This window comes from Phyllostomus discolor, chromosome 13, assembly GCF_004126475.2.
Source record: "Phyllostomus discolor isolate MPI-MPIP mPhyDis1 chromosome 13, mPhyDis1.pri.v3, whole genome shotgun sequence".
Taxonomy (NCBI): Eukaryota; Metazoa; Chordata; class Mammalia; order Chiroptera; family Phyllostomidae; genus Phyllostomus; species Phyllostomus discolor.
This window is the reverse complement of record NC_040915.2, coordinates 54,009,114-54,022,961: the sequence shown is the minus strand read 5'-3', so window position 1 is coordinate 54,022,961 and position 13,848 is coordinate 54,009,114. Positions and strand designations below refer to the sequence as shown.

Genomic DNA, 13,848 nt, shown 5'->3' with positions numbered 1-13,848 from the left:
TAAATAATAACTCTCATGCAGTTTTAATATTAATAACAAGCCAACTCTTTGCCAGTACATTTTGCCTGGTGAGTGGTCCGCCCACTGGGGAAATGTCCGAGAGCCATGCAATGTGGCAAATACAAATATAGGTTTTGGAGGAATTGAAACCTAGGTTCAAATCCTGGCTCTTCCACTTACCAGTGAGCAAATTACTGATCCTCTCTGATTAAGGTTCTGATTAACTGTACTTGCTGAGCTGTAACCAAGTACGGTTATGTCTGCTTCAGCCTTGATCTCACATACAGTTAGTCACTCAGCAAGCATTTATTGAACACCAACTGTGTGCCAGCCCTAGGGACACTGACATGAAGAAAACAGACAAGGAGCTGACAGTCCTTTCTTGCCCCCTGCCCCATCGCTGTCTGTGGTGCAGGCACCTCTGCTCTGAACTGAGCTGGACGCTGAGGACTGGGAAGGGGAGAAGACAGAGAAAGGGGAGGAGACTCTGCAGAGGGTTGCCTGGGCAGGTTCAGGACTGACTCTGCCCGAGGAGTGGCCGTGGGACCTGGGGAAGGGCCATCTGTGCTTCCTCCCTGGGCCTTGGACACCTGTAACATGGGGCTAATGGTGTCTGCCTCGAGGTCCTCTGGCGTCAAATAAATACTGACACTAACAAAGCAGCTCATTTTCTCCCGCACTTTGGGGACGCCAGGCTCAGCATGAAGAATGACTTCCAAACCATCTCATTAACCTTGACAGCATCCCTGATTGACTCATGAGGAAACACAAACAGAGAAGTTAAGCAACTTTGCCCCAGATCTCACAGCTGCAGAGGAGTTAAGTGTAGGGCTGGAATCCAGATGCTCTGACTTCAGCCCATGTACCGAAACCACAGCCACTCCCATCCCCCAGTGCACGAAACCCTCGAAAAGAGGGTAATACAAGGGCTGAGTCTCCTTAGCATGCCCCCTAATACAACTGCAACTATGAAACTCAGGGATTATGTTAATGAACATCACATTGTGGTCTGGCCGCCTCCAGTTCTGCTTCTGTTGCCTTAACACTGGCTGATGGGGAAACACAGAAGTGTTGGGTTATCAGGAGAGAAAAGTCCTCATCACTTGGGGTTAACCAAGGACATGGCTCCTTCTCCATACAGACCTTTGTTATTAATTAAGTGCAGTCATCAGATCATCTTGCTTTCATTAACTCCCTAGATGCACTTCTGTTCTCGGAGGCTCTCTTTGATCATTTCTACATCAAATCTTTCAGCCTAAGACGGTCTGCAGCCCTGCGCCCATTTGCCATTCACTGACTATGCCCGAAAGGTTAGCATCGACTTCCACCCTCCTTTTGTGGAGACAAGTCCCTGCCTCAAAGCGAACGCATTTCAAGTCGGCGAGGAGTTGTCTGGGTTTGCCCCATTTCTCTGTGATTTTCCCATCTTACCACATTGATTCTTCTGGTATCACAGAGCAGGGCGCCTTTCATCTTAATTATGCATCTGCTTAACCCGTACTTTCTGATTTATGGTCATTAGCGCCCAATTACAAGAGGGCCACCTTGAAAAGGAAAAGCAACAGAGCTGAGAGGACGGGGCTGAAAAGCAAGAGGGAAGACGGGCTGAAGTCCTACAGCTAAGGGCGGGTCCCAGGGCTCACGTGCTGGAGCCAACTACTGTTGGCGATCCCACAGATCTGTGAGGGCCCCATCTCAGGCTATGAAGGAATTCACCTCCCTCTGTAGTAGGGAAAGTATACAACCCTGATATTCAAGCAAGGTTAAAATCTCCTAAGGAAATATCGTCCAGCTTGTCTTTATAGTGACTCCCCATTAAAAATAAAATAAAATAAAATCTGAATACGTTGATAATTTCTTTTTAAACCTACAACTATCTTTACATGGAAAATGAGAAGAACTTGCTTTAGATAGAAGGCAACTATAATGAACACATAGCTATTTAAAAAAATGTGTGCCTCATGCTATTTGAAATCATTTGGAAAATCATGCCTTATGGGGAGCTGCATTAGATTCTCATCATTCCAACTATCAGGGGCAGTAAATACAATTATATTTCCTGTTCTTCAGCTGAGGAAGTGATGGCTCAGAGAAGGTAACTGACCTGCGTAGAGTCACACAGCTACAAAGTGGCAAGGTCATATCTCAAACTGTCCAGACCCTGATTGTCCTTGCATGGTCCAGAGGAAGGGGAGGACTTGAACGACAACCTGCAGAGTCTGACTTTTTTTTTTGAGACATTGGCCATCCAGAGGCAACAAGGAGATCCTCTTACCTGGGGCTGAGGATGTGGCTGCTGATGGCTGACTGTCGAGAGGGGGTCCTCCTGGTGTCCGTGGCCATGGACAGGGTACAACTCAGCCAGGACTGCAGACTGTCCCCTGGCTGGGAGCTCAGGAGGGAGACGTTATCTCTAGAAGGAGAAGGTAGGATACTGTCACCACGATGACAACCACGGTAACGGCAATAACTAGACAGTCGCCCCTCACTGTAGGCTAGGTCTTATGCTAAGTGCTGTCTGTGCATATCCTCAGTCAGCTCGCACAACCCCATCCCCGAGGGGTGGTAGCCAGTGATGTCCCCTTTATGTAGATAAGAGAAGGAGATCTGGGAAGGCCAACTTGGGTACTGGCCAAGGCCACCACCTCACTAGTTAGTGATGAAGTTGGGATGCAAACCCTAGTCCCTCAGCTTCTAATACCCATGCTGCTGATCACCGCTCTTCCTTGGGATGATAGACACTCTGATGTGGATGTAGAGGCATCCCCGATTTTAGAGTAAATTTGGCATCGAATTTTATACCAAATGCTATGTTCATGGAATATGTTAAGTGGGAAGGTCTTAACTCCCTGCTCACCTTCCCCAGAATCTTTGTGGACACAGTCTTTCCTTTCATGCTCCCTAATGCTGCAAGCAGCACAGGAAGAGTCCTGTGTGGGCTTCATACTGATGTGGGCCTCAATTATTATTTTATTTTCTGGTTGATATAATATATATGTACTTATAAATATAAATGTATTTATTTACAGAATACTCGGTGCCAGGCACCATGGGATGGAGTTATAAACGTGAACCCAGCATTAACCCTGTCCTCAGGAATCCACCTTGGCACAGTAGGCATCTATATCAATAATCATGAAATAAAGGAGAAAATTAGCAATGCCATAGAGTGGGACAGAAGGTAGGTTTTAAGGACAATAAAGAGACGTATTGATTTGCTTCTTGGAAGCATGCAGAAGGCAACCAATAGTGGTAGCTGAGCTACATCTTCTCTGAAGGCTAGGGCCTGTCCATACAGTGCCTGGGGAAGGGGATTTTAGGTCAAAGAAACAGCATACACATAGGCATGGAGGTCATAAAAAGGCAGAACATGGATAATATGGAAAGTAGGAGTCCCAGGCAGAGAAGGAAATAAGGGTTGGAAGGTGCAGGGCTCAAACGTCACTGTAAAAAGTCTACCAGAGGTCATGGGGGCCATTGAAGGTGCTTGAGGAGGACAGTGGAATCCTAAGTCCCGAGCATTTCTATCTAAAAGAAGTTGGACCCCAGTGCTATATACATGCTATGACTACAGAGCCAAAGCTCTCATGGGCATTGCTGGTAATTCTCCAAGGAGGTGTGGACGTGCACTCTGCAGATGGATGCAGAGAGCCAGGGGTTTGCTCCTGGCCTCACTGTGACTTGCTCAGTTCTACTCAGGGTTAACTTACATCTCTTTTCTGCCACTGCCGCCACAGTCCACCGTTGTCAGGACGCTAGAAGGAGGCACAAGAAAGAGTCCATGACCCTTGTGCTGCCTGGGGCCACGGGAAAGCACCATCCCTGATGTGAGACAAGCTTGGGTTTGAGCCCCACTACCAGCCTTTGCCACCGTGAGATCTTAGGCAAGTCATCTGCCTGCTCTGGGCCTCCTGTGCTCCTTCGTAAAATGTGCCTAATAATGGGGTTCCGCCTCCAGAGTTGCGGGGCAGGTGAGGTGAGATAACCCTTGGAAACATGATGGTTCTTGGCAAATAGGGAGTGCCACTTAAAGGGTAGCAACCAATACCGCTCCTCTAAGTACAACCAGTACCACTGTTATGAACAGCGTCATTACTGCCAACAAGCAAGGCATTTGTTCTTTGTGAGTGCTAGCAAGTCAGACAAGGCGGAAGGTGGTCAGCTTCCCAGGGCATTCTGGGGAACTCTGGAACTAATTACAATGATAGCTGTTTTTTCAGGAGCATCCCTTCATTCCACAGTATGTTTTACACACGATCTCATCTGACGACCCTGCCTGTCTCCATTTCAGAGATGAGAAACGTAACCCTTATCTAAGGTCACACAGCTTTGAATCTCAAGTCTATAAGAGCTATCGAGCGCAAGCTCTTAACCACAGTGCAAACTGCCCAGCACGCAGGTGCCGACGGCCAGACCCTAAGCCTCAGACCCCTAAGACCTCATCTGAACCCTGCTCCTCCGGCCAGGACCTCTTCGTTCTCTGCTGGAATCTGGCCATTTCCTTCCTTGCAAGCCTTGGTCACTTCCTCCAAGGAGTGCACCTGCAGCTTTCCGGACCCTGCCTGTAAGGACCCGTCTCTCTTGAGGCTTCTGTAGACATCTATCTGCCCCCATCAGACTGCAAGAGCCCCTCACGAGCCAAGCACTTGTCTTACTCACCCTTTAGCCCCAGGGCCCAGGCCAGAAGAAGTTCTCTCAGACAACATTCAGTGAATCTGAACAAGAAGAGCCTACAAACCTTAGCCATGGGCCAAATCCAACCTAGAGGCCTGTTTTTATAAAGCTTTACTGAAACACAGCCACACACACTCACTTACACTTAGTCTGTGACTACTTTCGCTCTACAATAGCAGCACAGAGTAGCTGACACACAGGTCACATGGCCCAGAAAGCCCAGAATATTCACTATCCAGGTTTTAAAGAAAAGTTTGCTGACCTCTCCAGTAGACCAAGAGCATCTTTTGTGAATGGCCCTGTGAGATGCAGAATAACGACCCGACATGTCCATGTCTAAATTCTCTTAATCCCAAGAGCCTGTGACTCCGTGTCCTGAGACTGTAAAAGGGATTCAGCACATGGACTTACAGTTAAGGACCCTGAGGTGGGGGGTTGTCCTGGATTATCTGGTTGGGTTCAGTCTAGTCACACGCACCCTTGAAGGCAGAGAGCTCACCCTGGATTGGCCAGCGGGAGATGTGGCAATGGAAACATGGTCTGAGATGCAACATGCCTGGCTTTGAAGATGGAAGTGGCCGTAAGCCAAGGAAAATTGGAATCCTCTAGAAGGTGTTAAAGGCAAGGAAGACTCCCTTGGAGTCTCCAGAAGGAACCCCACCTTGCTGACACCTTGATTTTAGCTCAGGGAGATCCGTGTTGGACTTCTAACCAACAGAACTGTGAGATAACAGAACCTGTGTTGGTTTAAGTCACTAAATTTGTGATAATTTGCTTAGGATGTCAATAGAGAATCCCTGCTACAGAACAAAAGTGTTTTTGGTAAGTGACCTTAAATCCTGAGGATTATATAAAATATTTGATGCAGCTTTTAAACAAACTTTTTACAAATACTTTAAACAATGTGTTGTTAACTAAAGTGGTCAATGTGAACAGACCCAACTCTAATCCAGCAAGTAACCTGAGTGTTTTCCACAGCGCTGCTGGCCCCGGGCTGCAGGAAGTGCCCGACTGAGAGCAAAGGTGACTAAGTCCCAGTGGCCATGCTGTGTGGCCTCGGCCTACTGTCTTCCCTGCTCAGATTTCAGTGACTCCACTAGTGAAATGAGGAGTGTGGACCAATGAGCTGAGGTGTGTCCAGCTTAAATGCCTTGAAAATTATATGCAAGGGAGGGGATGCACTTGGGTCCCGGAGCAGGTTCTAGGCCTTTTGTGAACATCTTTTATGAAGAAGAGAAAGAACTTCCATCTCACCCAATGCACCACACTGACTTGCACTTTGGTATAATATCTGAGGGCTCACAGTATTGTCTCTAGAGCTCAGGCATGGACACCCCCTTCACTACCAGTTCACAGACCCGGGGCTAAGCTAATTCCAGCTTAGCTCAGAGTCCTCAGGATTCTAGCTGAGCTAAGAATTTGGTGGGTGGGGCCCCTTGAAAGCAGAGGGATTTGAGCAAATGGAGCTACATCTTCTGAAATGTTCATAGAAAGCTGAAAAGAACCGAAGGTCCTAGGGCCCAAGCCACAGAGATCAACAGCGTGGCATTCCTCTGAGAAACAGAGAGGGCGAGTTATACACAGAACAGGGTTTCTCGTGCCCCCGCAGGGAAGACCGGCCAACACTGGCTGCAGTGGGGGTGGCACCTGGGCCACAACAATGGGCGTGGGGGCTTCACACCCATTTCCCACCCCAGAATTCCATGACTCAGGAGTAAAAGAGGCTGTGGCCACAGGTTCTAGTGGGTGCCTGGGCACCCCAGTATCTCCATAACCCTGAAGCAGCTCACCTTGAATTCTGCAGGAAGCGAGGTCTCTCTCTCTGCTGGACAGCCGGGCACATACTTCCTCACAGACGAAATTAGACTAAATATCAATCTTTAATTGAACCCGGGCCCAGGGGAGTCTTGACAGCACAAAATAACTACTGATGGCACATGCTTCTGGTAATTTGGGACCACTGTTCACCCCAGCCGACCCCATGAGTATGAGCCCTATGGTCGGGGGGAGTCCCAGTGTTTAAATTCACCCCTTGCTGCAAGGGCTCCTTCTCGTCCAGACTGGAGACCCATAACTTCTAGATGTCCTGTTGTAACTGTCTTCTCCTTACTCCTCCACATCCACTCCACCCTGCCACGTGCCCAGGAAGCTGACCTGCACCTTTACAGCCACATCCGGGGCTCCCTGCCCTGTGGACTCAGCCAATGGGGAACTCAAATAATAACAGTGGGAGGGACAGAGAGAAGAGAGGGAGGGTTGAGTATTTATTCTCTTGGATTTCTCCCCACAGCAATTCCTCTCTCTCTCTCTCTCTCTGTCTCTCTCTGGCCACCTCCCCTGCCCTCTCTCCCTCTGGGTTCCGGCGGAGGTAATTGCCCCCTGGAGTGGCTAGCCCCAGGGGCTGCACCATTCCTTAGGCATCCTTTTCTCAGCACTGTGCCCATTATCTCAATGAACAGTCCCTTCATTCAGCTTCCTCGTTTGGCTCATTTGAGGTGTGCCTTCTGGTTCCCGCCAGGCTCTGTGAAAAGAGCTCATTTCAGTACCTGTTTCTGCTATAACAGGAAGAACTGGGGTTTCCAGACAATAGTTTCCATGACAAGCAAGAAGGCAGCAGACATGACATATCGCTGCACCATTAAGATCAGTTATATCCTTTATCACAATGTGGGGGGAAAAATGGTGGAGCATCTAAGGAGGCCATCTTGTAAGGACGTGAGATTATCAGCAATCATCATTAGCCCAACCTGAGCCCAGGACTCTGGAAAAAGAACCAGCCACGAGCAGGGACAGAAAGAGACGGGTAGGGATGCCTACTGAAACAGCCCTAGGTTTTCACAGTATCTGTGCGCTGGTTGCACCCGCCTGCGGACCCGTATCCCTGAATCTGCACAGAACCTCTGAGGTGGAAGTCGAGGCTTGCCGGGCAGTCTGTCCGTCCAGCCAAGGCGAAGCACCGCCCAGACCAAAGGCGGTGTCCAGCGGGGACTGCAGATTTGCCTGCCCTTTGGGAACGTCTCAACAAAAGCAGAGGATGTTTAAAATAAAGAGGCTGGGTTAGGAAAGGCTTCCAGAAACCTCATCACACACTGGTGCTGTGAGAACATGCTGGAAGCAACTAGCACCTTTACCCTGAAGTGGTTCAGAGTGATGGTTTTGGGGGGGGGAGGGGAGGGGGGAGTGGGAGGAGGGTTTTCGGCAGAGGCAAGAGATGATTCGTTCTGCCGGATTCTGAGAAGCACAAGCCAGATCGGGAGGAATCACCACCAGGTCGAGTTTTTACGAGTCAGCGATCATGGACGGTGGCAGGGACTTCAGTGTGTGCACCGTGGTCCAGTGAGCCCTGGTGCTCCGGGAGTTCTCCCAGGGGCCACCGAGGGGCCAGGGAGAGGGGCCTGGGATGGGCGCTCAGCCTCAAACCTTCCTCCCTCACGCCCATCAGAGAGGACAGCCGCCATCCATCCTAAGCTAGAATCTTCTGTAGAAGTTTGCTTTGGTGTAACAAAGAGGGTTCTCCTTAAAGGAGGGAGTTTGAGGCCTACTGACCCTTTCACCATATGAAGAAGGAGTCTCGGGACCAGCTCCAGGTGCCGGTCCGAGTTTGCCTGCTCCCTGCTATAGCCCCGGATGTCTTAACACAGAAGGTGCTCTGCGATGATGATGATGATGATGATGATGGCAAAGACAATGGTGATAATGATGAGGATGACATGAATCTTTTGAGTGGGCAGGCTGAGGCCCAGGAAGGTGGGGGGGAGGGGGGCACGGACCTGTCCATGGTCCTGATAGACTTGGCGGTGCAGCCAAAACCAGAACCTTCATCTCCTGACATGTTTACTCAGTGACTCTTTCTCCTACCTTGGCGCATGTGGTTTTTAACAAATACCTTATACTAGGCATTACTGGGCACAGGATTGCTGATGAGCAAAACAATTAATTAAATGTCTTCTGCCATATTCCTTCAGGGTGAGTCTTTGCCAGACACCTCCCGTCTGAATACAAGCACGGCCTGGGAAATAATGCGTGAACACAGCGGGCCCACATCAGAGCGACAGACACGGGTTTGCCAGAATGACGGGCCAGTTACCTGGCAGAGGAGAGGCCTTGACAAGAGAAAGGGGGAAGAAGGGGAGGGTCTGACAGGTCGGCAGCACTTGATCACGCGGCCTGTGGGTGACAGAGTCAGCCTGCAAGTCAGATCACAGCCCCGTCCCTTGCTGTGTGTGCTGGGGCTGGGTTCCTGACTTTTCTCAGCTCCCGTTCGTCATTATAAACTGGAGGTGCTAACGGTACCAACCTCAGAGATTTGTCATGAGAATAATACATGCAAGGCAGGTAGGTGGCATAGCCTGGCACACAGTCCTGAGGAAAGACGGCCTGTTAGCAGAATTGTCACTTATTTCCTGTGTTGCCAGAGGAGGCGGTGGCTGGAGCTCTCACTCCCTGCAAAGCCCACGAGCTGAGTGCCCAGATGGTCCAAGCTACGGAGACGCTTAGCAAGCCAGGTGGGCTCTGTGGCCTCATGTAAACATGAGCTATCTTAAACCAGGGTCCTGTGTTTAATGTGGAATGTGACATCGGACATCGACCTATTTGGAATAATGGAGAAGTTCTTTAAGCCTTTCCCCAGTTCTGGAGGATGCTAATTACTCAAAAAGGGGAGAGCAAATGAGAATGCACGAGAACTGTAGGAAGAGAGAAGTGGGCAGCTCCGTAGCCTGCGCCACTAAGTAGCAGCAACCTTTGTGGTCTGGCCAGAGCCCGCACCCACGAATAAACTAACAAGAAATTACGCTCTGGATGGCAGCTGCGATCTTTGGTTAGACCCAGTTATTCCTACTTGTCCCACTGCAGCCTCATTTTAGCCAAGTGAAAAGGATATGTGTTGGAAAATAGAGAACTGAACTTAAAACAGCAAGAGAGGACTCTTGCTAGAATGCTCCTCTCGGATCGGGCCACCTGGAATAAATATACTCTCAGCTGGCCCTGCAGTCAGAGGTCATCCACTGACTTCTCCGCACTCCCTTCACCCCACCCCAAACCACCAGCCAAGGAGACAGACAGAGCAGCTGCAGACACTGGGCCGGGATGGATGGGGCTGCCTGTCAGCTGACGTGTCCCGCCCTCCATGACTAATGAGCGCGCTCCAGGCCTGGGGTAATGGCTTAAAGCATCTCTCCGTTAATCCAAGAAGGTAGGCACCACAGTTCGAAGGTAGCGCGCGGCCCTCTGGAGCAGGACAGCACGCATTTAAATGCTGCCGCACAGCTCGCCTGGCTTTCTGAGCACGTAGCTGAGTTTCCAGCCTGGGAGGCCTGTTACACTCGGATCTAATTCCCAACATGGGGAAATGTGACTTTTTATAATTTGAACAAGTCTCTCAAAGAACCTCACCTCCAGCTGAAGCACCTCTGTCTCTCCCTCTCTCTCCAGGGTGGGTTTGAATCCTAATTGAGAGCTCAGTTTGGGGGAGTGCCACGGACCAGTCCCTCCGGCTCCCATCCAAAGCTCTCATCACAGGTAACAAGACAATGGAGAGGAGCATGCAATATGGAATTGCCGGGCTGCTGGGGAATAGCACAGGTGGGCGGTGGGAGCTCTGCTCCGGACGGTGGCTCTGCATCCTAGCAACGCATAGTTCTCTCTTCTATCCTCCATCATCATTTTAATGGCGCCATGACTGGAGAACACGGTTTGTACAATTCCCCGAAATGTGTTCAGACTTCTTTGTGGGCAATGTTTTCCCAGTTCTCTCTCATCCCTATGCTATTATTGAAATCTACGCTCCTTGCAAATTTTAAGTCCGAGTTACAGGGCAGGGAGCTAGGACCACGGCCCAATGAGAATTAAGAAATGCTGCTTAGAGTCACGTGGGGTCAGGGCTGGCTCCCCAGGCCCTTGCCCTTGCCCAGAAGGGCCTGTGCTTGGCTTCATGCTCCACTGTCATTGTCTCCAAATTCTGCATGAATCTGGAATAAGAAGGCTCATATTTTTATTTCACAACGGGCACAGTAATTATGTAGGTGACTCTGCCTGGGGTTCTGGGGCACACTAAGGAACAGGGGGATCCAATGGGCTCCTGTGAGCCATTTCAAGAGGAAGAAAGGCAGAGAGAGGGCAGGAGAAAGAGGCGGGAGGTGGGGTGGAAGGAGAGGAGAGGAGACACGCTTCTCTCTCACTACCTTGCTCGGGCTCACAGAGAGCTGGGCAGCTCCGGAGCCTGTCCGACTACACAGCAGGAGCCTTTACAGCCTGGCCAGAGCCTGGGCCCACTGACTCAGAATTGAGGGCAGCTGCAATCTTTGGTTGGGCCCAGGGATTTCCGCTTGTCCCACTTCAGCCTAACTTTAGCCAACATAAACGGATATACGTTGGACAAGGTACAATAGACGCTTGGCACAGCAAGAGAGGACTCATTTCCAGAGCTTTCGTTTCTCTGATCTCAGTGTCCAGGCGAGACTCCGCTCCTGCTTCCTGTCACACCTTCTGCCCAGCCTGCGCCCGCACCCCTGAGCACGGTCCCTCTTTTCCCCTTTCCAACGTTGTCATTTTTCTAACTTCCATTGTTGGTTCAAAAAAAGAATCTCTTATTATGCAAGTGAAGCTGGTTCAAAAGTTTTGCTCATTGGCAAAAAAAAAAAAAAAATCAAACAGTGGTATACGCAGCTATCAATTCCCTTTATAACGGATGCAAAAGCTCCAGCATTTCTATTAATAGAAAAACTAGTCCAAGCGCTGAGTGCGTAATATGAGCAATGGGGGTTTGTAATTACAGACGTCGGTTCTGTCACGACACTAATAAAACTGGAGGAGGGGGCGGCGGACAGGACACCCCTCTGTGTAATCACAAGCTGGGAGCGGCTGCGACATCGGTGTTTGCCATCTCACCGGCAATTTGGCAGCCGTACAAATTAGCAGGGAGTGGCGGAAATGCTCAGAATGTGCACGGAAGCCATCTTTGCAGGAACTGCAGGTTCTTTAGACGCAGCCCTCGCCTTAGAGTCAAGAACAGGAGGTTTGGAAGCCACTGGGTCTCTGCTACAACGATGCTGAGCACGAACACCGTCGTGGGAGAGTTGGAGGTCACGTGCCTCTGAACAGCGTACGGCCCTCCCAGGCCTGCGTCAAGGGAAGACTGAGTTCCCACGCTACAATCAGCTGTGTAGAGCATACCACCTGGGTGAGCAAAATCTCCTAAAGAGGGTGCCGGGAGAGCTAGGAGCGGGTGTGTGTGCAAGTTCACTGCAGACATTTTAGAGAATAGAAAGGAGCTTGCAGAAAACGAACACTTAGGTCACCAATGATGCCTGCCCCCTTGGGATCAGAGGGTGGGCGGGGTTCCCTCCAGGCTTTTTTCGTGACTAGGTGTGGCCAGCTCTGCTGCAGACGCCCCGGTTCTTCCCACTGGGACCGGCCACAGGGCACACGCAACTCTTCCTGTTTCCCTCACTGCCGGTCTCTGCCCACATCTCCCACCGGGTCAGCTGCCGGCCCCTGCAGGCACCCTAGTGATGAAGAGGCGTGTGGCCGCCAAAGGTCTGGGTGGGAAACAGAGCAGCGCTGGGTTCTAACTCAGTGTATGATGCTAATCTGCTGTGTGACCTTGAACTTATCTGAAGCCAGGATTCGAACATGCAAATGAAGAGGGCTGTACTCCGTGGTCTAATCCTCGATGGTTCTGGCTGCAGCATGAACCATCCCTGACCCCTGAGAAGAAGACCAGGAGGGGCCAGGCTGGTTGCCGACGTAGCCCGCACAGGCATGCACAGGGGTGGGGGGCTGGCTGCTGTAGGGAGGGGACCACACCTGAAAGCTAGGCTAAGGTACCCTGCTCCTCATCAAAGCAGTGCAAAGCACACGTCTCTCCCGCTGCCTGGGCTTCGCCGCAGAGCCTGGGACAGGGCCAGTGACGCCGTGGTCAGACAGGCAGCTGTCATTTCCAGAGAAATGCCACGCCGAGGCCACAAAGGCAGCTCTGGGGAACAGCTCTGCAGTGTCCCTTCCAGGACACTTCAGACTCCTTCCAGCTAAGTGGCCCACCCAGGGCCCCGGGCAGCTGGAGACTTGAGCGAAGGTGGTGAGAAGCAGCCCGCCTCCCGCGGAAGGAGAGAAACCCTGACCTTGACGTTCAGTGGCCCCGCCCATCACTAGCCGTCGAATCTGGCATCCTCGGATTACTCGTTGCCTTTGTACGATGTCTTGTTGCTCTGCACAAACGTGGCTTACAATCGTACAGCACTTACACGCCCCAGGCGCTGTTCTAAGTGACGTTCGCCTATTCGCTCATTTACCTCTCTCACCAGCAACCCTCTGAGGGTAGGTCGTGGGTTGAATATATAAAACGTCCAGTCTGTAGGTCAAAAATGGCCAAATCTCGGCAATTTGATGTGGTTTGTTCAACAGTATCCTGTCCACTTTACGGAGGAGGGAATTAGGCCCAGGGTAGACATGTAACTTGCCCAAGATCACACAATGCAGTCCCCTTCCAGCCCCTCCCCCAGACTGCCTCACTCCCAAAGGCTCGGTCCGCTGGGCAAGATGGCACCTGCCTCCTCACCCGAGCCGGCCAGATACCTCCCGCCCCGAACACACCGGGGTCTCCCAGCAAGGGCAGCCCCAGACCCGAGTGGGAGCTCCGGCCACAGAAGGCCACAGCTCCCTGCAGAGTGCAGCCCACCTACTGCACCCAGTCCCCGTGGGCCCACTGCGGGTTACCTCTCTGTGTCACTGTCGCTGGACGCCACCTCCTCCAAGGCCGCCTGCAGGTCGGCGATCCTCCGGATGGACGTCTCCAGGTCCGTCTGCAGGGTCTGTCTCACGGTGGCTAGCTCCTCCACGTACTTCTCCTGGAGACACAGACCACGAGCACGCGTCAGCCTCGGGCAGGACCCCAGCCACCCATGGGGGTCATCCTCGTGTTCACCGAGCACCTATTAACCTGGTGGGTGCCTGGCCCATGCCAGCCTCTCTCTTCAGGTGGGCTTAACAGACCCTCCGACTAATGCTCTGAATCTTATAGGGAAAATGGATGCATGAGAGCCCCCGGGGGATGGCGCACGGACAGAGCTCACTCACCCACGCTGTGGGGTCTGAACCCAGGCTGTGCGACCCACAGCCACGCTGAACCCACACCACCAGCCTGCCTGGTGCAGAGTGAGCCCCTGGTGCACCTAG

At 51.5% G+C, this 13,848-nt stretch overlaps 1 protein-coding gene across 1 annotated transcript in view; it reads right to left on the bottom strand.

Moving 5' to 3' along the window:
• The window catches only part of MYO18B (myosin XVIIIB), a 225,302-nt gene that overhangs the window by 19,117 nt on the left and 192,337 nt on the right, over positions 1-13,848 (bottom strand). Inside the window, exons 40-42 of the mRNA XM_036013630.1 lie at positions 13,390-13,520; positions 3,711-3,755; positions 2,276-2,413 (exon numbers count right to left, since the gene is read on the bottom strand). Of these exons, the coding sequence (XP_035869523.1) occupies positions 2,276-2,413; positions 3,711-3,755; positions 13,390-13,520 (314 nt within the window). The remainder of the gene's footprint in view (positions 1-2,275; positions 2,414-3,710; positions 3,756-13,389; positions 13,521-13,848) is intronic.